This window comes from Rana temporaria, chromosome 2 (genome assembly GCF_905171775.1).
Source record: "Rana temporaria chromosome 2, aRanTem1.1, whole genome shotgun sequence".
Lineage (NCBI taxonomy): Eukaryota > Metazoa > Chordata > Amphibia > Anura > Ranidae > Rana > Rana temporaria.
Genome location: NC_053490.1, coordinates 139,331,529 through 139,357,342, shown reverse-complemented (window position 1 = coordinate 139,357,342; position 25,814 = coordinate 139,331,529). Strand labels below are relative to the sequence as shown.

The 25,814-nt window shown below is 43.5% G+C and overlaps 1 protein-coding gene across 2 annotated transcripts in view; it reads right to left on the bottom strand.

Annotated features, from left to right (window-relative positions):
* ADCY6 (adenylate cyclase 6) overlaps positions 1 to 25,814 on the bottom strand; it is a 284,434-nt gene that overhangs the window by 59,465 nt on the left and 199,155 nt on the right. For both annotated transcript variants that reach the window (XM_040341193.1, XM_040341194.1), the window contains 6 exons: positions 14,223 to 14,372; positions 12,749 to 12,870; positions 10,015 to 10,126; positions 5,302 to 5,429; positions 2,243 to 2,401; positions 229 to 370 (listed from right to left, as the gene is read on the bottom strand). In XM_040341193.1, the coding sequence (XP_040197127.1) occupies positions 229 to 370; positions 2,243 to 2,401; positions 5,302 to 5,429; positions 10,015 to 10,126; positions 12,749 to 12,870; positions 14,223 to 14,372 (813 nt within the window). The remainder of the gene's footprint in view (positions 1 to 228; positions 371 to 2,242; positions 2,402 to 5,301; positions 5,430 to 10,014; positions 10,127 to 12,748; positions 12,871 to 14,222; positions 14,373 to 25,814) is intronic.

Sequence of the window (25,814 nt, the reverse complement as noted above, 5' to 3'; positions counted from 1 at the left end):
GAATACAAATGCACGCCACACTTCAGATATTTATTTTTTAAAACCATTTATCATTTTCCTTCAACTTTACAATTATGTGCCATTTTCTGTTGGTATATCACATAAAATACATTTACCTTTTTGGTTGTAACATGACAAAATGTGGAAAATGTCAAGGGGTATGAATACTTTTTCAAGACAATGTAGAAGTATCTGCTCTCAAGATTAGGTACAGTAGGAGAAACTTACCCTTTTCTGGCTGCATCCGGTCACCAGGAAGGTCTTGATGTCATGGTCCTTCAGATAGGCATTTCTCTCACCTCCAAAACCAGGCTCCACCTCATAATCCCCATTCAAGTAATTTAAGGTTGCACTAGTGATGTGAATCCGCCTGAAAAGAGAGCATTTAGAACACATTCAAAGAAAAATTAGTAAAAAGACAGAATGGAATGTGCACTGATCCAGCAGCATTGCTATTGGGGAGTGCGGACCGCACCCGGTGACAACAGAGGCCGGGACTAGGCGGGGCTCCAGTCTCGGGCGCAGTGTGATAGCATCGAGGGGAACGCTAGTGGGGAGCATTTGCCGATTTCTCCTGCGGGGTGTCCCCGGGTCTCCAGCGCAGTGATGGCTGACACTTTAGCAGCTCCTATCTGTCCCAGCCGGCTGCATATTAGCAGTGTCAGAGCACCGGGAGATCTCCTTCCCAGGTTCCTCCTCTGCTTTGGTGTGTCTGACGGGACAGGAGGAGGAGCCTGGGAAAGAGATCTCCCCGCACTCTGACACTGCTAACATGCAGTTGGCTGGGACAGATAGAAGCTGCTAAAGTGTCAAACAATCACTGAGGTCCCAGTACCTGATAACCGGTAAGTCTGGGCTGGGGGCAGGGATCTGAGGATTTATGCTGAGAGGGATTAAGATTTGTATTGTTTGTTTGTTTTTTATGAGAAAATCTGGAGGCGAGTGTCTTTGTATTAAGGTGGGGGTTGTGCTTGTAGGGGTAAATTGTCAGGGAGGGATTAAATAAGAGGATTTGTGCTGAGGGTGGCTTGGTTAGGGGAATAAGAGAATTTGGGCAAGAAGAGAGGGGTTTAATACTGAAAGGGGGAGATGGGGGGGGGTGATTTGTGCTGAGAGGGGGATCTGTGCAGGGAGGGGGAGATGGGGGGGATGATTTGTGCAGGAAGGGGGAGATGATTGGTGCTGAGAGGGGGGATCTGTGCAGGGAGGGGGGATGGGGGATGATTTGTGCTGAGAGGGGAATCTGTGCAGGGAGGGGGGGTGATTTGTGCTGAGAGGGGGGGTCTGTGCAGGGAGGGGGCATGATTTATGCTAAGGGGATCTGTGCAGGGAGATGGGGGATGATTTGTGCTGAGAGGGGGATCTGTGCAGGGAGGGGGAGATGGGGGATGATTTGTGCTGAGAGGGGGGGTAAAAGAATTTGTATAATAAGGAGGGGTTTGGGGTGAATTTATACTGGGAAGAGGGATATGGGGGGGCATTTTGTGCTGAGAAGGGGGATTTGTGCTGAAAAGGGGTATATGATGGTGATGACTTGTGCTGGTAGGGCTAAATGGAGGGAAAGTAATGTGCTGAGAGGGGGTATTTGTACTGGAAGGGGGCATATGGGGGTGAAGATTTTTGTTAAGAGGGGGAATATTGGGGGGGGGGGGGATTTGTGCTAAGATAGGGGATGAGGGAAGGAGAAAAATGAATTGTGCTAGAAGGGGGTATATGGGGGTGAGGGGCACTCTGCACATTTTTTTAGACGATGGGGGGAGGGGTGGGTTGACACTTTGTTTTACCGCACCAGGTGACACCGACTATAGTGACGCCACTGCACTGATCTTTCTTTCTGAAAATGCAGGTTGTCTGGCTGCCATGCAGATTATCTGACCTCAGTACTTAGAGTCTCTGGCCTAGAACAAGTATGCAGATCAGGTGTTTTTATGCCATTGGAGAATTGAAGGCAGCAAATATATCTTACATATTTTTCTCAATACAGGTTCCCATTATGAGTATATGGCAGGAACAATCACAAAAGATAACAGCGGTTAAATATTTAAGTCATCTGGTGAAATGGAAAGTTCCATTTGACTCCTCACTGTTGTCTGAACACAGAGAAAAGCCAGTTTGCTATATCACATGCAATGGAAAACAGACATGCACAACAAAACAATTCTACAGAGGCTGATGTTTACACGACATAAAGAAAAAACAACACTGAGAAAATATGATGAGATTAAATTCTACATTCACTTACCCTGCTTTACCACCTGCTTCCATATGGTTGGCCAGAGTCACATCATTAGACCACACATCAAACTGCCACTTGCGCAGGCCCAGGACACCACAATGAACACGTCCACTATGGATCCCTACCCGCATGTTTACATTGACGCCGGTCACTTCTCGCACAAGCCTGAGAGAAATTAGAGTCATAATATGCATGCATCAACCAAAAGATCTTTGTTGTCAACATTTTGCCAATATTTGATGTACATCCACATGACTGAACAGATACTGTATATTGTCAATGCTGCGTAGTAATACATATTCAAAAAATGGATGTAAAAAAAAATATATAAATATATATTTATATACATCAGGTGTGCTCGTAACTCCACGTGCCTGTGCCCACCTGGAAGCTGACACTCCACAGCGCTAATCATAGGTAGTGAGACATTTCTGGATCTGTGCAGCCGCGGATCGGGAAATATCTCACTGCCTGCGATTAGCGCTATGGAGTGTCAGCTTCCTAGCGGGCACGGGCACGTGGAGTTGCGAACATGCCCGATCTCATCCTTACTTTCTACATTGGCTTCTTTACTCTTTTGCTTTCAGGCTCTTTTGTTTTCCACGTTAGCCGCCCCTTCATAATTTTTTTTTATTTGTGAGGGGATACCTGCCCTAGACTTGATATTATGCCTAGTAGAAAAGCTTAGATGTCAGGAGTATTTGGCAGGCAGACATGCAGGACTATACATTTTATTTGGCGGCACACCCCCCCCCCCCCAAGAACTCGTACTCGCTGTTGGATTACTTTCAACTCCACCAATCTGCTTTATCCTTAGTGGTTGCTGGTGATATTGGTCTCTGCACCATATCAAACCATGCACCTGTTACAAGTGTTTTGCTTGCGGGACACTCAAACTCAAGCCACGGATAAGAACTAGAGGGCACGAGAGACCACTTCTTTTGGACCGTAACCATATCCATAATTCAATACCCCTGACCTAAACTGACAGGCCGGGCAAGGAGAGCATTAATCAGAAAAGCAGCCAAGAGGCCTATGGTAACTCTGAAGGAGCTGCAGAGATCCACACCTCAGGTGGGAGAATCTGTCCACAGGACAACTATTAGTCGTACACTCCACAAATCTGGCCTTTATGGAAGAGTGAAAAGTGAAAGCCATTGTTGAAAGAAAGCCATAAGAAGTCCCATTTGCAGATTGCAAGAAGCCATGTGGGGGACACAGCAAACATGTGGAAGCACGTGACGTCACCCGCGGCCATCCATCGGACTATGCTTTGTCTGCGACACATTCCTGGCACTGGATATAGTGCCTTGTCTTGTGAGTTCAACATTTTTCATTAAATTTTATATTTTGTACTGCGGAGAAACACTATGTTTTGTCCTCTTTTTATTATGATCGGATCCCATCCCTGCAATCTATGCTGACCAATTCTGAGAGTATTGCATTCCCCTGTCTGATCTTTGCTGGAGATGTGCCTTGTATACACCCATATGGGAAAGCGTATTTTGACCTTATCTAACAGAGGGTCATATCTGTGAGGTGAGCGGCCATTACTATCATTGGTGGAGGTGTCCTGGGAGTGACGCAGTGACATCATCACGCTCCCACGTGACCCCGGAAGCACGGGTGTTTCGCTTACTTAATTTATACTTATGCCGGCTTTTTTATCTGTTAACTGGCTCGTTTTATATAACCTGCTCGTTTTTTATTGCTGTAATGTCCACGGCTTTACAATAAATATCCATTTTTGGAAAGGAGGTAATGCACATGTGGCCTATTATTTTTTCATATCCCCTATGATCCATGGACTGGCGGTCTGGGGACTAATCACTACCATCCCACGGGTTGTCTCAGAGGAGGATTCTGTGCGGAGATACCGAGGAGTCCGGAGGCTGGAGGATCCATTATAACCCCTGCAGAGGTTTATATCTGCAAACGCGAGTTTAGATCTGAGGTCCAACATTCTGGTAAGGGTCCCCCCTTTACTACTCTGTGTTGCACGGGAGAAGATTGTATCGCTGTGGTGGTGGATGACAGTTTTTCACTCTACATCTGCAGACACTTCTATCAGTGTTCACCTGGAGCTTTCATCTTTCCTCCCTTGATTGGACTAATCATTGATTTGCATTCTTGATAATTTCTTGTATATGAATGCCATCTGATATTGTTCACTTTGGGACACTTTATGTTACACAATACCCAATATTTCTCTTCTTTTATTACCATATCTTTTGTGTGCTTGCACTTAGATGTCTCATGACATGATTAGTGGTAACATTTTCACTAGCAGACGCTTTGCAGTATAGGCCATCTGCTGTTAAATTATTATTTACATACATTTTTTTTCACTCATGTGATATTAATGTTTTTTGGTTACTATTTTTGGTATCACTTAGCGCAACTATTATTTTCGATTTTCGTTTACTAGATGTACATTGTTGGCTCACAGGCATGTCTGTAAATTGCTAAAGGGCTTAATAAAACTTTATAATAAAAATAAAATTCAATGCCAGGTATGGGAAAGAAAAGATTACTCATTGTACTTTTGCTTATCTGTGCCATTTGTACTGTGCTCTCTGGAAGCGACTGTATGCGAATATCCTCTTCAACTGTACTGTGGGCACTCTAAAAATTCACTTTTTACTACCCATTTCCCAATGTGTAAAACAGAAGGCAGGGTGGGGACATAGTACACTACACCTGCACAGGTAAGCAAGAGCACATGGTGGTGTGTGCTTGGTAAAAAAAAACACTGTACAGCTTCCCATTGCTAACTACATTTTACAGAAACAGTTGTAGACGTTTATTACTGAACGACATAATGATGTTCTACATTGTCCCTGTAAACAAAAATGTTTAATAAAATCTGCAAAATAAATCTAGGAAATAATCAGTTCAGCTCTGGTTCTGCATCACATAAATTCCTGGCTCATCAAGATGTAATTTATTTAGAACTATTTATAACTTTTAGTTTTCCTTGACCACAATGGCACAATACTAAAGCACTGAACTGAAGATGCATATATGGTTATGTGCAATTATGCTTCAAGCAGAGCTCCACTTACGAGATGGCTTCAATCATGTCAACTCCCATTTCCACACAGCAGTGAGCATGATCAGCACGGGCCTCAGGCAATCCAGAGACACAATAGTAACAATCCCCCAGGATCTTTATGCGCAAGCAATGGTTCTCCTTGAAACAGGAAAAGACAGTTATATTACAGCTGAAGTACTGTTCAGTGCTATATATATGGGTCAAAAACAACATGCAGTCATATTTGGTGGCACAATAAATATGTGTTTAGCAATATAATAAATAAAACAAAACAATTTAATGGTGGAGACAAACTTTGCGCTCAGTATGAGGTACAGAAGGATTAGACTTCCCAGAGCTTATGCTGTGTAAATGCCTCTGCTTTCTAAATCACCAATCACATTCAGTTTTCCAAAGCTAGCTTGAATTTGACTGGTGGCTGTGAGCAATTTCACAGTACTGCATTTTTTACAGCATTTTACTATTATATAAACAAATATATGCGATCGGTCTGTCACGTAAAAGACATTAACAGTATGGTGTGTATTATAGAAACTCAGATTTTATGGCGGGTCATATACAGTAATACATCATCTAAGCACCACTAAACAAAATCCTACATTATACTCACTTTCATTCATTGCCTACTAATGCTTAAAACATAAAAAGACACCCAGGCAGACCAATAATTAGTGCAGTTCAAAATCAGAACCGTATCCCTATGCCGAGGCCCCCACTAAAATTAACAGGTGTGGCTCCTTAAAGCGGAGTTCCACCCAAAAATTAAACTTCAGAATTCCGCCCCCCCCCCTCGGGTGTCACATTTGGCACCTTTCAGGGGAGAGGGGGGAGCAAATACCTGTCTAATACAGGTATTTTCTCCCACTTCTGGCGATAGATCGCTGCAGATTCTGCAGTGATTTACGCCATGTCTGGTGGCCCCTCTTCCGCCTCCCCCTGCTGTCTTTTGGGAGACACACAGGTCCCAGAACATAGTAGGGAGCAGTAAGTACTTGCGTATGCGCAGTATGGAACCAGGCTGTGAAGACGCAAGCCTTCACTTCCTGATTCCCCGATTCCCTTACGGAAGATTCCGGCGCCTGCACCAGGGAGCCAAGGGACAGATTGTCTTTGGGTGAGGACATTGTGGACACCCTGGACAGTTAAGGGCACTAATATTAAAAAAGTCAGCAGCTGCAGTATTTGAAGCTGCTGACTTTAATTTTTATTTTTTTTCAACAGAACACCACTTTAAGGTTGTACATAAAAAAATGGGGATTAGAGGTCACCAAGAAACCATATAAAGGAACACCATGGACTTAAAAACAACAACTTTATTGAATACGGTTAAAATTAATCAGTGCAAAAAATATCACTGATGCAAACATTAAAAACAACTCAGAGACCTGCTGGCAGCCCACCTCATACAACTACCACATTCAGTCCACACAGAAATAAGTCTATGAGGATATATGGGCTCTTCCATAGTCAGTGGGATAAGAAAGGATGAGATTATTCAAATGGTAAAGCCACTTAATCCACAGAGACCAAATGCCTAGTAATCTTCCAATCAAAAGGGTGTAGCAATCCACATAGAATGCCGCTGAGGCTGAATGTTCTATTAAATCGCAATGTTCAGCAGTCTACTTCTACGGCGCTTGAAGCCCAATTTTAGCCAAAACGTATTTTGTTTTGGATAGAGTAGGGAAGGGTTACAGCTTGCAAGTTTTTTTTTATTGCAGTCTAGACCTTAAGGAGTTGTTCAGACTGGCCCTGGCACCTGTGCTGTGTGCAGGAGGGGTTTGTTTTGGCATCTGCCCCGAGATGCTTGGAAGCAGACTATGGAAGTGGCTGCAGAAGCGGCATAGACACAGCAGCTTGTCAGGATTTGACAGCCATGCACCTTTGTCTGCAAAGCTGTCGAATTTTAACATGCACCTGTGTCTGTGCAACCCACTGCATCTGCATCCACAGGCTGCCTGCAGATAATTGAGTGGATGCACATGCCAAAACAAACCCCTCTTGCACAGCATCTGTGCCAGTGCCTGTCTAAGCAAGGGCTTAGTTCTATCTATTTTCTGTTAGAAAGTCTCTCCAAAGGAGGAAGAACCACAAATGGGAAAAGATAAAAAGGAGAAGTACAGCCAAAGCTCGTTTAGCTTTACTTCTTCTGTAGATCACAGGAGTACAATCCATTCTGCACTCCTGTGTCCCGTCTTCAGCTACATACATAGTTACATAGTAGGTAAGGTTGAATAAAGACAATAGTCCATCCAGTTCAACCTGTGTAGGTGTACGTGTGTCAGAGTCAATAATCATTTCCCATATCCTGTATGTTGTGTTCATTAAGATGCACGTCCAAGAGTTTTTAAAAGTATCAAGTGTTTGCTGAGACTCATTAGTTTGCCATGCTTATTGTTTACCTAATTATTTTTTGAGACTGTTGCCTTGGGACGTACCCTTGGCCGGATAGCACTGTATGCTCCCGATACTTGATTTGTACATCATTGTATCTACAGTCGTACACCTGTAATGTAATGTTGATTTGTCTAATAAACGTTTCCCTGTTAAAAAAAAGTATCAAAACTCCCTGCTGACACCACCAATTGTGGATAAGATTTCCACATCCTTATTGCTTCTGCTCCTATCTCATTGTGTGGCCCCATGTCCTCTTACACTTCCCGAGACGAAATCGTTTTTTTTCCTACGCTGGGATCATCAAGGCATTTGTAAATCGCCATCATGTCCCCTCTCAAGCGTCTCTTCTCCAGCAAAAATAAATGTAGTATTTGCATGCGTTCCTTGTAAATGAGGTCCTCCAGTCCCCTTATCAATTTTGTTGCCCTTCTTTGGACTCTCTCCAGCACATCCCTTCTGAGGCCCGTGACCAGAACTGGACAGAATACTCCAGATGTGGCCAGAGTTTTATAAAGTGGCAGGATTATAGTTTTATCTCTTGAGTATATCCCCTTTTTTTATGCATGCAAATATTCTGCTGGCTTCGGTAGCTGTATATTGACATTGCATGCTATTGTTCAGTCTGTCTTCTACTAGGACCTCCAGATCTGTCTCCATGCTTGATTCCCCCAGAGGCTCTCCCTCCAGTGAATAGTTTGAGTAGTTTGCGTTTGTGTTTTTAGCCCCTTACATTTCTTCACATTAAACCTCATTTGCCATGTATTTGCCCACCACAAATTGCCCTGCTTATTTTTGTGTCTGCAAAAACTGAGATTGAGCCATTTATCCCAACCTCTATATAATTTATGAATAAATTAAACAGAATTGGTCCCAAGACAGAGCCTTGGGGTACCCCATTTACCACTCCAGACCAGTCTGAGGACACATTATTTATCAACACCCTTTGGACTCACCCCTGTAACCAGGTAAAGCCCTCTGACGGCTGACGTCACTTAGCTGGTCCAGGCTGGGGAAAGATTGCGACCATATGATCGAGATCCGCCCAGGAGCATGAGCCAGCTATTCCAGCCCCCTCCACAGCCCAGCACTCCAGTGAGTGAGGGCAGCGGTGACTGGCAGTCACCAGTCCTCTGCTCGGGGAGCACTGAGAAAACAACACACACAGCTGATTGCTCGGTTCTCAGCCTTAGAGCCTTCATACCAATGCTGCATCCACCTAGGTAAGTATGATTCTAAAAAAAAAAAAAAAAAAAGCTCAAACTTCTCTTTGAAAAAAAAAAAGTTTTTACTGTGGTCTGTGCTTTCTTGTATCGGTAGCAATCCCCCTGTAATTTCTTGTCCGGATGTCACATGGATTGAAAGTGAGGAAAAATATCCCCAACTGCTATCACAGACAGAAATAAAAACTTAGCACAATTTTAGCATTCTCCACGCTATCAAAAGTTAGACTTTAAAGGTCCACTAGTGGGATACAGAAACAGACATTCCAACCCAATCCCAACAGCACCTCATGTGCCTAACAATACAGGGTGCGGAAACGGACTACTATATTTGCAAGAACAACTCTTAAAACCTATTATGGGAATTATTATGCAATGGGAAAAACATGAAATTACATTTTAACCAAACCTAACTAAAACACATTTCTGGGATGCAGCTAACCGCTTTTAGGGTCCCCTGAACAACCCACATTGCTTGTTTCTGGTATATTTGATTTTATTTTAATCTCTAAATAAAAAAAAAATCATAGTCCAAATGATACATGTTTGAAACACAAATGTTTCTAAGTAAATAAACAGATCATTAAACCATGAGCCAGTAACATAATTAGTTAGACCACAAAATTGTATTAAAAAATAACAAACTCCAAGTGCAAGTTTAAATGCCAATATTTCAGGGATTCGTAGTGCTTGTTTGTATTTTGTTTGCAAGAGGAGCCATGAAGCCATATATGCACTTGCCAATGCTCACCAGGAGGCCACGTTCACACAGCTTTTTGGAGGACTTTCAGTCTGAATATGGAGCCATTTCAGAATTTCTGATTCTGCTTAGAACTGCCATGCCTATAAGTAGGATTGGAGACTAGCTGCATACTTTCTAAGTATTTATAAATTAAAATGGCATTTTTCAGAGTGTGTGTGTCTTCTAAATTGCATATTATAGGCTCCGGATGATATGTCAGATTGCTCTAGCTGTCCTGGGACTCCTTGGCTTAGCAAAAAATAGTACAACCAGTGAACAGGGTGACTCAATTTGAAGATGGTTCTAATATCAACTAGGAATAAAAAATACAAAGCTCACCAAAAGACTGAAATACAGTACTTACTGCTGCTAGCTTGTCAAATCGTGCAAAGAGTTCATTCAGTGTCATAACTAGCTCCTGAGCTGTACACTGTGATGCCAGGCTGGTAAAGCCCTCAATATCAGCAAACAGGATACTGGAAAAAAACAAGACATGTCATCACTGTTGCAGGAATCAGAAGTATGCATCATGAATTCATATAAAAACACAGATCCTGATAAAAGAGTACAGTTGTTTCACAAACGTTCAAGATAAAAGATCCGGTAAGTAAACCAGTACTTAAAAAAATCCTATCAAATGTATTGGTTTAAAGCAGGGGTGTCAAACTCCATTTCAATTGCGTGCCGCATCAGTAGTATGGTTGCCCTCAAAATGGTGGCTGTAGCTCCACGGCTATGTTTTTTTTTTTTTACTGAAGCCAGGGTAAGGCAAATTCAGGCTCAATTTTGCATAGAAACCAACCAGCTTCTAAGCTCAGCTTTTTCAATTAGGCTTTGGTAATAAAACCTGGAAACTGATTGGTTTCTGTGCAGAAGTGAGCCTAATTTTGCATTCTCCAGCTTCAGTAAATAAACCCATGTATCTACTTTTATCATTCAGGCATACACCATGTACAGGGTGCAGCAATCAGGGGTGTGCTGTGTACATAGTGCAGAGTTTAAGGGTGCACAGCTTTTTCAATTAGGCTTTGGTAATAAAACCCGGAAACGGATTGGTTTCTGTGCAGAAGTGAGCCTAATTTTGCAGTCTCCAGCTTCAGTAAATAAACCCATGTATCTACTTTTATCATTCAGGCATACACCATGTACAGGGTGCAGCAATCAGGGGTGTGCTGTGTACATAGTGCAGAGTTTAAGGGTGCACAGCTTTTTCAATTAGGCTTTGGTAATAAAACCCGTAAACGGATTGGTTTCTGTGCAGAAGTGAGCCTAATTTTGCAGTCTCCAGCTTCAGTAAATAAACCCATGTATCTACTTTTATCATTCAGGCATACACCATGTACAGGGTGCAGCATTCAGGGGTGCGCTGTGTACATAGTGCAGAGTTTAGGGGTGCACTATGCACAGTGTGTAACACCAACTTCCCCAGTCACACCCAACGCTTCCAATAATCTCTACTCTCTCCCCATGTAGGCAGATTTAGTAATGGGATCAAAACATAAAAAAAACGCTATTGCAAAAACGCTGAAAGACTCTGGCTACTGGTGTTTTTATAACAGTTTTATAATGTTCAGTGTGCACTAGTGAGACAAGTTCTGGAGACCTCACTTACAAAAAGATATTGATAAGACAGAACAAGTCCAGAGATGGGCAACAAAAATGGTGAAAGGTCTGGGAGATAAAACATATTGAGAGCGACTTCAGGAACTTATAGGTGGATTCAGAGAGTTAGGCCGGCGTATCAGTAGATACGCCGACCTAACTCGGAATCTGCACCGTCCTAAGTTTAAGTGTATTCTCAAACTGAGATGCACTTAAACCTAGCTAAGATACGACAGCCTGCGCCGTCGTATCTTAGGGTGCAATTCTTAGGCTGGCCGCTATGTAGCGCTTCCATTGAGTTTGGCGTAGAATATGTAAATGACTAGATACGCCTATTCACGAACGTACGTGCGCCCGTCGCAGTAAAGATACGCAGTTTCCGTAAGAGATACACCGCCTAAAGATAAAGATGCCCCCTAGGTGGCGTAGCCAATGTTAAGTATGGCCGTCGTTCCCGCGTCGAAATTTGAAAATTTTACGTTGTTTGCGTAAGTCGTCCGTGAATAGGGCTGGACGTAATTTACGTCCACGTCGAAACCAATACGTCCTTGCGGCGTACTTTGCCACAATGCACACTGGAATATGTACACGGACGGCGCATGCGCCATTCGTAAAAATCGTCAATCACGTTGGGTCACAGTTAATATGCACAAAACACGCCCCCCCACATCCTCATTTGAATTAGGCGCGCTTACGCCGGCCTATTCACGCTACGCCGCCGTAACTTAGGAGGCAAGTACTTTGTGAATACAGTACTTGCCTCTCTGACTTACGGCAGGGTAGTGTAAATACGCTACGCCACCGCAAAGATGCGCGCCCCTACCTGAATCCAGCTATTAATATGTACAGTCTGGAGGAGAGAAGGGAACTGGAATAAACTTCCAGAAGAGGTAGTGAGACAGCAAGTCCTCTTTCACACTGGGGCGTTTTTCAGGCGCTTTTGGGCTAAAAATAGCACCTGTAAAGTGCCTGAAAAACGGCTCCCCTGCAGTCTCAGTGTAAAAGCCCGAGTGCTTTCACACTGAGGCGATGCGCTGACAGGACATTTAAAAAAACTCCTGCAAGCAGCATCTTAGGAGCAGTGTATACACCGCTCCTGTCCATTGAAATGCATGCAAAGCGCTTCGGCAGCGGTGCTACACGGGCCTTCATCAGCCGCTAGCGGGGTTAAAAGCGATATCAGCCGAATAGCGCCGCTAAAATGGCGGTAAAGTGCAGCTGAAATTAGCAGCGTTTTACCATCAACGCCCACCCGCTCCAGTGTGAAAGCAGTCTTAACAGCTTTAAACATGCTTGGGACAAACCTAGATCTACACCCAGACAAAAGTTAACGAAGAAAAAAAAGGGGGCAGACTCAATAGACTACTTGGTCTTTTTATGCTGTTACTTTTCTATGTTACTATATAAAATTTTAAATTATACAAATACATAACTAGATTACAAGGTAAGTTTTATATCAGTCCGTTTATTTTTAATGTTTAGAAAATAAACTTTACCTGACGTTGTCGTGCTTCTGTATGTAGATTTTGTGGAACATCATGTCTTCTTTTTTGGTGTTTATATCCTCTTTCATTTCCATTGCCACATGACGTGGTAAAACAGACAGCAGGAGGCGCTCCTGCATGGTTAAACAGAGAACATCATTTATATTATTCAAGCACAAACACTTTTATTATAGAAATTCCTTAACGGTTAATAGCCATGTTCGCCTTTCAAATAAAATTCCCCTGCATTCAAGTGTCCTCAATAGTTAAAAAAAAAATTAAAAAATAAAGCTACGTCTAAAATGTCATACCCGTGTAGGCTCTCTCCCAAGCTTTTAAAAAAAAACTTCAAGTATAAGGCCTCATGTACACTGCTGCTGGTAAACGGACGTTTTGGAGCAGTTGGGCATTTTTCTGTTATCTTATCAGTACATGTACACATGGGTGTTTACAGTCGTTTCTAGGCAGTTGAGTTTAGAGGCTTTTTTTGGAAAGAAAAAAAAAAAACGAGTTCAGACGCTGAGTTAAGAGGCATTTCAAGCGCCAAACGCTCCTTAACGGTTCTAAAAGCAAACGCGGCAAGATGCGGCTAAACACAGCAAAACTGACGTTTTAAACGTAGGTTACTATCTGGCAAGTTAAATCGTTCAGGAGAGGTTGTAAAAACGTCCCGTGTACATTAAGCCTTAGGTACCCTCCCCGTCTGGCCTAGCTGCAAAGCTGCGGCATACATTGGCACACCCCAGCATTATAGAAAGGAGTGTTCTGCTGCGTTCCAATACCACGAATGTGCAGTGCACTCTCTCTCTTCCACAAAACTGAGCTCTGGAGAAAGGATGCTCTGTGCATGCATAGGTTTTGAACTCAACATGGCACTACTTCCTGCAGTGCTGGGGGTGTGCCCAATGTACACTCCTCCTTGTATCTAGGCAGGACAAGGAGGGTCGCTCATACCAGGAGTTTTTGTTGTCAGGCTTAGAAGAGAAAGCACACAGCACATAAATTACAACATAAACCAAAAAAAAAGTCCCATTTTTTTCTTCCAAGGAAATACATACATTTTTCGATGTGGATAGGGGAATCCTTCCCACTGAGCTAATGTAAACAGTGTTGCTGGCTATAGTGGCACTGATCGTTTGGGGGGGGGGGGGGGGACACCCAACAGGCTGGTTGTACACAAGTCAATCAACAGATCAACTTGTGTACATCCAGCTAGCCAATAAATTGAGTGAAATGCCGAACAAACAAAATTTCGATTCATGTATGGCCAGCCTAACATATTCCTTGCATCTCACACAATTTTGTTGCTTATTCTACAATATAACTTGTAAACAATCACACACGTTTTGTACCTCATGCTAACCTGCTAATTAGATGGTGATTGCAAGCTCAGAGTTGAGATTCACATACATGTGATGTTTCATCACATAGCAGTTTGTTCCTTTCCTCTATGGTGTAACACACGTGGGTGGCATTAAGTACTAACCTGCTGCTGGTTTTCCCTCTGCAGATGCAGCCTGGCTTGGATGTAACCTCGTGTTTCTTGGAAGGCCTGTCTCTGGGAAACCTCTGCAGGATAGTGGGTACAAATGCCAATGATGTTTGTACAAAGGAAGATCAGCACATTGGCACTTAGCTAGAAAGAGAAGAGAAAATGGATTTAGAGAATCCCAATGTGAGGATATTATATCTTAAATTTCTAAAGTTTATAAACACTAATTCACTATGAAACATTTTTTTACATAGGCTTACAGAGCATTAAATACTATAGTAACTAGAGAAAAATGTAACATGCTAACCGAACCATAGCAGTCCTGGAGGTGCACAATAGCTTGATTTGAGGAACACAGAATATTGTCGCAGTGTGCTAAAACCTATAACAATTAATGAGAAATTAGCTTACTTTCATGTACATAAGCTCACCTGAGATTGGTTTATGTGGATTACTGTACACCAATCGGATTTGCACAATTATTAGCTTTTATTTTTACCACAGAGATTTTTTAAAGTAGACATTCCCCAATATCATACCCTCTTCCCATTCAGTCATACCAAGAAGAGTAAACACAACCATACACACAGTTATTGATGCATGCCATCTCACGTCTGAACAACAACAGAGTGGCATATAGAATGGAAATAATAACCATCCTTGTTTCCTTATAAAGCTGAACTCTAGGAGACCAGGTAAACACACAGATTAAATACATGTATGCCAGCTGCTTTACCAGCCAGAGGATTTCTGTCCATTCACTCAGCCCTGAAATGCAACACATGCAGGAAGGAAACTGGACTCATCTCTAGTTAAGATACAGACAGGTATTGATCATGCCCCCATCCTGTGAATGGACGGGAGAAGCCACAGCCTGATGTACATATCTCCCTGTCACTGATCTCTCTTCCTATCAGTATGTTTCTTGTGCCAATTCTCACTCTTCTAGTGTGCGCTCTGCTGCACATGGGATGGTAGGAGGCTAACAAAGTCAAAATCAGGTACTTGCACTAGTTGCTTTTAAAAACACATTAGACATATCTGTCCTGATTAGACCTTATATTTATTTAAAAGGAGAAGTCCAGCCAAAGCTCATTTGGCTGGGCTTCTCCTATGGATCACAGGAGTGCAGTTCGTTTTGCACTCCTGTAACCCATTTTCAACAGAGAGCAGGCTGAAGTCCGCTCTCTGCTGATGTCCCAAAAATCAGTCCAGGCACCGCATCATCCCGATAATGGAAGTCTGACACCCGTTCTCAGGCTCTCAGTGAGCCTGAGACGGCCACTCCAAGCCCCTCTACAGCTCAGCACTCCAGTGAACGAGGAGGGAGCAGAGCGTAGAGCTGCCGATTGACAGTCGGCAGCCCTCTACTCGAGGAGCTGTGAGAACCGAGCCATCAGCGATGTTCGATCGCTCGCTTCTCAGTGTAGAGGTGCCAAGGGGAGCATCGGATCGATGCTGCATCCACCTAGGCAAGTATAATTATGGAAAAAAAAATACTTCTATTCTAACTTAAAGTGGTTGCAAAGCAGGGGTGCCCAACCAGTGGCCCGCGGAGCCCTCTGATGTGGCCCGCGACCTCCTGCTCTGGGATGGCTGGTTGGCAAGCCCAGATTGACGACCTGCCATCCGAGTGCATCAGTGTTGTAAATTAAGTCGGCGGTAGAGGAAGCAAGCGGCTTTTCAGAAAAGGGCACCAGACCTGCAGGATATAATAGATGTCTATGGCAAAGTGCAGCTAACCGGCGGGAAAACCACAGGTACGCTGCGCCGCAATAGACCGCAGACCATCAGTGTAAAAGCAGCCTTGGGCCCCTTTCACAGAATCGGTCCCTCCGTTAACCTCTATGGAGCGGCAAATGTAAACATACTTTTGTCTGTTTACACCTGCCTACCTCCAATCCGATCTGCTAAAAACAAAACAAAAACAAAAAAACAGAAGTGGATCTGCCCCCTTCTATCTGATTGGATCGGAGGGCCCATAGAGTAGATTGGGCTGTGTCTGCTTTGCATATGCAGACTGGACACAGATCTGTTATCTGCTCACTCCACTCATTGTGGCCCGAGACTAAGTCTCGGTTACTAAGTCGCTTAAGTGGCCCTCAGCCTTCAAAAGGTTGGGCACCCCTGTTGTAAAGCCACTTTATGATCACAAAATCCCCAATGTTAAAAAAATAACAAGTGCTCCACTGCATATGTTTTATAAAAAATATGCAGATTTCTACCTTATTTCAGAGTGCCGCCCGGCGCTCACGTGACTGCAAGCCACTCTCCTCTACCAGACTGACAGCTACAGCGGGAAGATCTGAGAACTCTCGCTGATGCCAGCCGGGAGGAGGGGAGGAAAGGATGAGAGCAGTGAGCATTCCCGTGAGCCCTGGGCGGCGTTTTGAAATAAGGTAGAAATCTGCAATTCTTTTTATAAAACACATGCAGTGGGGCACATGTCGTTATTTAACACAGGGAATGGTACGATCATAAGAGTTTTTTTTTTTTTTTTTTTATAGCAGCAGCAAGGGAAATGGTGGGAAGCAGAGTGGCACTGAGACAGGCAGGGAGGGGGGAGGAGGAGGACAGAGGAGAGCTGCGGATGACAGAGGCACGTAAAATTACCACGTCAGAACTCAGCAGTGGTCAGTTTACAGGGGGGGGGGATGGTATCAAAATGGCATCACAGGAGTTTAGAACTTTGAACCTCTCCTATGTCGTTTACATAGCGCACTGTTTTTATTATTCAGCTTTTAAACAACTAAGCTGGTTCATCAACTTGTATCCCATAATAAATTATTCCGCATGATCCCTGATGGTATCAGAACAACAACAAGTATTTTTTGTTTTACTGTCTCACTTCTCAGGAAAATTTAAAAATGATAAATTTATCTTTGGTCAGCCACAACTTCCTTTTGAGAGACAGGTGTACCGCGATTTTGTTTGCACGATTTTACCGCAATTCATCGGGCGACAACAGCAGAAAAATCGCACCACGATCGGGGGCCCATTGGAAGGGAAAGGGATCGCAGGGACATCCCGTGATTTGCCATGATTTGAAATTTTGGCGATTACTCCCGCAATCCGGGATGCCAACATATGAACGGAGCCTTAGGCCTAGTACACACGATTGGTTAACCAGAGGACAACGGTCTGATGGATCGTTTTCATCGGTCCAAACCGATCGTGTTTAGGCCCCATAGGTTATTTAACCTTAGGTTAAAAAAATGTCAACTTGCTTTAAAATGTAACCGATGGATTGCTAACCGATAGGTCAAAACCGATCGTTAGTACACACAACCATCGGTTAGAAATCCACGCATGCTCAGAATCAAGTCGACGCATGCTTGGAAGCATTGAACTTTGTTTTTTTCAGCACGTTGTTGTGTTTTACGTCACCGCGTTCTGACACGATCGTTTTTTTAACTGATGGTGTGTACGCACAACGGACCATCAGTGAGCTTCAAAGGTTAACCAAGGACAACTGTCCTTCAGACCGTTGTCCTCTGGTTAACCTATTGTGTGTATGAGGCCTTACAGCAGCGGTTCTCAACCTGGGGGTCGGGACCCCCTCGGGGGTCAAATGACGATTTGCCAGGGGTCACCGAATCCTGGGCTGTTCCTGAAGCCTGCGCTGCCCTCCCAGCCTTTTCACGGCTACCCAGCAGGGCTGTTCCTGGAGCCCGCACCCGCCCACTCAGTCTCTTCGCAGCCGCCCATTCTGTTCACAGCATGGTTGGGGGGGCAGAGACTAGAGGTCAGCTGACTGGTGAGGAATGTGAAGTGGGCAGAGCTGAAGGAGACCCTATCTCCTGATTTCGGCATAGGTGTCACTGCTACGAGACACTTGAACCCGAAGTCACAGTGGGTAACACTTATAGATGCCATTAAAAGTCCCTACGACAGTTCTCAGATCAGCAGATGACCTTGAACAAGAGCACCTAAGTTGGCTGATCAGAACTCACTGCCAGCACTGCCACTCATCCCAACTCCACACCAAGGAGTAAGAGAAGGAGTAAAAATAGAGACTACACGAAAGGAAAAGAGGGGGAGGAACAAAGAAAAGGGGAAAGATAGAATAAGAGAAAGAACAAGAAAGATGGCAAAAAAAAATTAAATAAATTAAGATAGCGAGAGATAAAAGAAGAACAAAGAGAAAGAGTGGTACATCCTAAAATGTACCGTAAGGGGATTTAATACTGTACGAGTGGAAGGGAGCGCTAAATGTCTGTGGGTTAGGGGTGCAAATTACTCGTCTTGCATTGGGTGCCGACAACCCACGCTACAATTTTTTTTTTTTTTACTGTGGGGGGGTCCCCACAACTTGGGAAATGTTATCAAGGGGGTCACGGCACTAGTAGGTTGAGAACCACTGCCTTACAGTAATCTAGAAGAATAATGCCAAATCTAAAACAGCGTTCATTATACAACAAAAGACGATACCAAACTTCTATACATGCAACAATGTGGTTATTTGCATTGGGAAGTTTACAGCCATATTTATATTGTCATAAAGCAGCTGTTTTTTTCTTTTTTAGTTTTAAATAGAGTGGATAGGGATCAGAACACTGGTCAGTTTGTATTGCTGTCTGTGTCCCCTTTAAAGGAGATTCACCCTCGCCATGTCTTGTTTACCATCATCAGTGAAAGTAAAAGCAAATTCCACATTTTGGGTTGTCCCCAGAAAAGTAATAAAGGGGAAATCTTCCAATGGGGAGTGCCCATAGTTCTGATGACCTGGGGGTCCCCAAGGAATTCCCTTAATGCGCAGGGATTTTCTGTCACTTTCTATTTGGCTTTGGGACAGGAAGTTAAGGGAAATCTCCACAATGGGACACAGATGACGAAAAAAAATAATAATCTGACAGCACTCTAGAGTTACCTTTACATAGCTGCAGCACCTCCCAAACCTCCATGTCACAGCTCAATACTGGGCAAAGCTGTAAACAAAGCTTATCTGCCCTTTCCTACCTCCTGTATATTCTTATTGGCCAGTGAGGCTGCCGATCATATTGAGGGGCCAATAAGAATTGGAGAGGGGGGTGCTCTGCCACCACCCAGAAGTGCTTTTCTTGTTCGAACTCGGATTCGGTCACAACAGCAGCATCTGCTAGGGCTGCCCAAACCTACTTATATGACTGATTATTAACCACTTTGTTATTTAATCCATATGATCAAAAGAAGGAAATATCACGAGACCTGTTTCTTATTGCGTTTTCTGTTTTCTAGTCTAGATGTGTCCTTAGATATTTTTATATTCAACATTAAGGCTGTTGCACGTACCGTGTTTAATCTTTAAAGCGGAGTTTCGCCCATTTTTACTACTTTGTCCTAAAGGAAAGACCACCCTCCACTACTCTATTTTGGATAATAATTTTTTTTATTTTTTTACTTACCTTTTCTGAAGTACTGAGTGTACTTCCGTCCTAGCTCAGCCACGGCCCAGGGCATCATTTCCACTTCTCCCACACTGCATTCTGGGACTTGTGCATGTCCCAGAAGATGACGGGGCCATTCAGAAAGCGCCACACGACTCGTGACTCACAGTAGGAAACCGGCAGTGAAGCCCGAAGGCTCCACTGCCGGGTTCCCTTAGTTGGAATGGGGGCGCCTGCACCCAATCCGATGAACGTGTCGGTCTTGGGGGGCCCGACATTGTGGGTTCCCTGGACAGGCAAGCATCCATATTAGTGTTTGTCGCGGCTGACTTTTAATAAAACATTTTTTTTTGCGGCTGGAACACCGCTTTTACTTGGATTATTTCAGAAAATGTCACACAAAAAGACAATACAGCTGGTGTCATAAGCTTAATTTTAAAAATAATGAGTGTATGTTGCCAAAACACAATGCGGGCAGTCATCCTGGAGGCTGAATCTTCATTAAAATACAGTTTTTAAAATATCCTTGTAGCCATCACTCAAAAGGGAGGTCATTGGAAAGTAGACCTATCATTTAAAATTCACAATTCACAATTTATACGGTGTAGAGCAAAGGGCGACTGAGCATGCAAGTGTGAACAGGCACAATTAGAAAGAATTGGATTCTTCCTAGTCAGGCATAGAAAAAAGAGCAAAACTCTCAGGTGTGAATAGGGCTTAGGCTCTATACCAGGGATATGCAATTAGCGGACCTCCAGCTGTTGCAGAACTACAAATCCCATGAGGCATAGCAAGACTCTGACAGCCACAAGCATGACACCCAGAGGCAGAGGCATGATGGGACTTGTAGTTTTGCAACAGCTGGAAGTCAGCTAATTGCATATGCCTGCTCTATACATATAGGAATAATGTGCTAAATTTCTGCTAAACTATCTTCTTTCATGATGTTAATCAGCAGATAATCCATGTACAAAATGATCAACTCATCTACAAGACAGATTGAGAATGAAAGACAGTCCTGGCATGCAGAACCCACAAGCTCATATTTACACGCCTGTCACATTTTAAAGCAGTATTAAACCCAAAATCCTAAAATTTTATATATTGCAGTTTACCAATCATTAGATGTGGTGGCTGTATTATTTTTCTTTTTCTTTTAGGATTTTCCCCCTCTGTTTTCACCTGGTAATTTGGCCATTAACCTCCCTCCTGTTTTAGAGTGCACCCACTCTGGATGAAGGAGCACAGGGGGGTACCTTAGGACAGCAGCATTGTCAGTCTGGGGGGAGAGGAATGTTCGGTTTACTAGCAGATTTAAATACACTATCAGATTGAAGCCAAACTCTAGCTAATGCTTTGTTAGCAGTTACAACACTTTTTTTGTCCTTTGGATAAAGGATTTCCATAAATAAATAAAAGCTGATCATTGTAAGTACCCCTGCCAGCATTACATGGTTTTCCTCGTGCCTGTAATTGCAAGAGCGCTTGTTCTTTTGAAATACAGTTTTACTCGCCAGATCACCAAATTAAAATAGAAGAAAGAAAACCTAGAAAAGAAAACAAATGCAGCCACCACATCTAAGAATTGCTATGCTGCAATATAATACGTGCTTTAGGTTTAATTATGCATTACGAAACCTGGTGGTAAAATAAATATGGTTCTATTGTTAATTTGGTATTGTTTGCTGATAATAAACCATGGTTTCTTTATCTTCCCAGCCTATATATAAGTAGATGGGCCCTTAAATAGCTTTGGACTGAGCGAAGATCAGTATAGAAGTTTTTTAAAGTGTTTAAGATGATTGTGCCCTGGTATGCTGCCTGTGCTTTAGTGAAATGGGCAGACGTTGCACTCAGAAAAGAGCAGTGCAGTGCTGGGAAAACTACTCCCACATATTAAAGAATACTTCTAACAATTACACCAGGGCAGCCCAGGACATGCATACTTAGCACTGAATCATAGGAAAGGCATTAAATAACATCAGTGGGAGTAGGAAAAAAAGTTTGGGTAAGAAGGTAATTGATTCCAACAAGTGACAAAGAATGGCATTATTGTTAATAGAGTTTGAAATGAGGGCCAGTATTTGATTTTAAAGAAGTTAAAGTTCCTTTCTTGTTTTACAAATGAAAATGCTGCTCTGAATTCTATACCCTCACCGACAGCCTAGGCAAAGATGACATGGTCTCTGACTACGGTTGTGATATATGTGTTGTGATACCAGGTGCATTGTGAGTGGTTGACATGATTAGAGACTGCAGACAGTCTATTGTTTATTAAGGTGATGAGCAGGAAGCAAAGCCTTCTTATGTGATGACAGTTACAAAGTCATCCAGTGGACACATGCTGTATAATTGCCAACTTTACATAAAAGCAAAGGGCCAGATTCAGGTAGAAGTGCGGCGGCGTAACGTATCGTACGCCGCCGTACGATACGGTATGTTTGTAAAGCATCAACTCACATTGATAAGATTATGTACATTTGGCAGTTTTTTTTCACATGCATATGTAAAAAAACAATAATTAAAGACTGTAGTTCCACTTTAGGGATTCTATTTACACTCCACACTGTGTTCCCTTAAAATCAATACCAGAACTGGAGAGTGTGGTATAGAATTTGAGGGGGAAAAAACCCCACACTGGTTTTATTTTCATTTTTTTTGGGGCGGGGGGTGGTGTCCCCCTTTCCAAGCCTCTCAGACAGGCTGTAGTCAGCAGGGTTGGATGCTGCACATGTACCACCCGGGTGCACGAAAACACCAGGATTTGACACACGCACTAGACGCCAAGTGTACACGTTGAAGTTGAAGAAAATAGTCATTGGTGCACTAAGGTCTAAGGCTCTAAGCAAAACATGTATGTTACCTAAAAACAAAAGTGGAATGAAGGAAACCAGCTTATGTCCACAAGAACAGAAAGCCTTTTTCTGCACACATAAATGCATGCCCATATACAGTATTTACATCGGCCTGCCCATAGATATGGATTAGTCTGTATCTGTCAAGACAGATCCAGACTGAATGCTCATGTGAAGGGGACCTTAAAGCAGCTTGAACATGCATACCAAAAGAATGGAACTTTGTAGCTCAACTATTTGTAAATGTATCTCAACTTTATATCTCTGGTGAACAAGATCCATAGGATGGAGGATCTCACTTCCCCAATAAAACCAAAGGAACACCTATTTCAGTCAACTGGGTGCACCTGAAGCCCACCCGGTTGTGTGAGATAGTGGGGATGGGGGGGCTAGGGGGTGGTTGTTTGCCGCCACCCCAAAAAAAAAAACACACCAGCCACCACTGCCAACTATGTACCACCATGCCTGCCCAACCGCCACCCTAAAAGGAGTGGATAGACCATCCACTGTGCTGGTAATTTAATTTACAGTCTGCTTTACCAGTCAATGCCTTCTAAAATAGCTCACAACTTTATGCAACAGCATATTTTGTTCCGTGAGGAATTTACTGCATTTTTACCTAGTCAAGAAGGCATATACAAATTGCAATGACCTATATGTTGTGTCTGTTGGATTGACAAAATAATAAATTAAAGACATGCTGGCTGAGTCTCTGGTGTGATATCCATCAAAATCCATCTTCTATATTAAAAATAATGCATGTAAAATCTATAGCTACATGGAAACTGCACCATGCAAAAAATGCAGAGATGTCAGTGATGGCTGAAGGCACAAGTATGAAACATTCCTCAGATTTGGCTGTCTGTACACAGGTATAAGGTGCACAGAAAAATCTCTAGTAGCTTATAAGCAGCTGCCTGGGGTGCACAAAAAACATGGTACACAATATCACAGCAGTTACAAGAAAAAAAAATGGCAGTGTGATCTCTTGGCATTTGTTTTTATATTCAGCTGGCAGCAGGGAAGCTGATGACTGATTCATCCCTAAGGGCTCTTTCACACGGGCTGCCCGTTCAGGTCCGCCTGCCAGTTTTTTAGGCGGACCTGAACGGGTGCTCCTCTATGGACCCCCGGATGTCAGCGGCGACAAGCCCGCCGACATCCGACCCGCTCCAATCCGCCAAAGTGTGATGGAGGAAAAACCTACTTTTCCATCCGTCTGGCGGATCGGATCGGGTGAACACGGACAGACGGTAATATTTTTAAATATTCAAAATAATTTAACAACGTAAAATGTATTTTATTTTAGTCACTGGGTTTACATGCACTTAAAATGCCCAATGGAATACTTGTAGGTTCACTGTGCTTTTCTATCAGGTAATGATTAAGTGTTACATGGATAGTCTTAATGCACAGTTAGACAGCTATGTACCACATACATTTTAAATGGGTTGCTAACAAGCGTTGTGATTACCATGTGAGACACAAAGGGGGAGATTTACTAAAACTAGTGCGCTCGGAAACTGGTGAAGCTGTACATTGTAGCCAATCCGCTTCCAACTTCAGCTTGTTCAATTAAGATTTGACAATACAATCTGAAAGCCGATTGGTTTCTATGCAGAGGTGCACCAGATTTGGCAACATGCAATTCTATGTTAAAAATCAGTTTTTAAAAAGAATAGACTACAAAGTGCTTAGAACACAATTTGTATATGTTGCTAAAACTATAGAAAATGAAGATTCATAGCCAAGGAAGACCAGCAGGAGGAAAAACACAAGTCCTGTAATGGTCTCCCAAAGTTACATAAATGACAAGAGACTCGTGAGAACCAGGCAGAGAAAGGAGGAGAAGAGAGTGAAACTGTCTCTCAGCTAGGGCTTTGCAAAGGCTACACCTTCCTGTGTGGTAAGAGCGGTTAACCACAGCCAGCTGGAGATTGGCTCGCTGCCATTCCCCTATGACAGGCATCCAGAGCAGGGGAAAAAAAAAAACTATATATATGTATATATGTCTCCACCGCAGCACTTGCTGCAGAATGTCACACTGCTACACACCACACTCACCCTGTGACATAGCTCCACATTACTGTCTCCTACTAGCACCTCCATATATCTCCCAGCAATGATTTCATAGAAATATTCCCAGCCATTCCAATGTGTTTTAGTAACCAACGACCCCTGACTCACCTTCAGCTAAAAAGCCAACTGCTTACTGGCACAACTAAATGGCACTTGCAAAAAAAAATAATATTCATAACACCCACAGTCTCTGGCATGTGCTATTGTGTGGCTCAGATTTGATAAACAGTTACTGCATGTACTAAGACTGCAACAGACACCCTGATAGTTGCCCACATATAACAATGATTTTCAGGAACACTACGCATGTAATGCTCTCTGCACAAAATATCAAGAAGTGACCCTAAATCAGGCAACCAGAAAAGTCTACCAGATTTTAACCAGGGTTCCTCTAGTGCAGTGGTCATCAACCCTGTCCTGCAGGGCCCACTTAGGGTCCTTTCACACGAGCGGACTGTTCGTCCGTTTATTACAAGTCCATTAACGGACTTGTAATGAATCCCTATGGCAGTGATGGCGAACCTCGGCACCCCAGGTGTTTTGGAACTACATTTCCCATGATGCTTAACAACACTGCACAGTGCATGAGCATCATGGGAAATGTAGTTCCAAAACACCTGGAGTGCCAAGGTTCACCATCACTGCCCTATGGGATCGCGTCCGTTAGCGGATGGAGCATCCGCTAGCGTCCGTCGGGATCCGCTTTTGCGAACGGAAGAAACACTATTTTTCTTCCGTTCGGTGGAACGGATCGGATGCAGATGGACAGACGGTCCGTCTGCATCCGATCCCCCATAGGGGAGAGCGGAGCAGAGATAGGGCGGTCTCTGCACTGTGTGCGGGGACCGCCCTATCCGCCGACAGCTCAGCGGGGATACCCGCTGAGCTTTGGCGGACACACGGAGCGGACCCAGAAACGGTCCGCTCCGTGTGAAAAAGCCCTAACAGGCCAGGTTTGCAAGATAACTGAAATACATCACAGCTGATATCATTTGCTCCTCAGTGATTGCAGTATTCTAGACTGCATCTCCCCAAGGTAATACATAAAACCTGGCCTGTTAGTGGGCCCTGCAGGACAGGGTTGATGACCACTGCTCTAGTGGACACCAGGAACTTTCTAAGAAGAGAGTAATGGCTGATTACCTTCCTACTTACATTGGGGGGGGGGCACTAGACTGGCCACCAAAGTGAAGGGTCACTTCTACACTGACCACCAATGTTGGGGGGGGGGAGGCAATAGCTTCTACACTAACCACCAAAGATAGAGGGATTACTTCTACACTGAC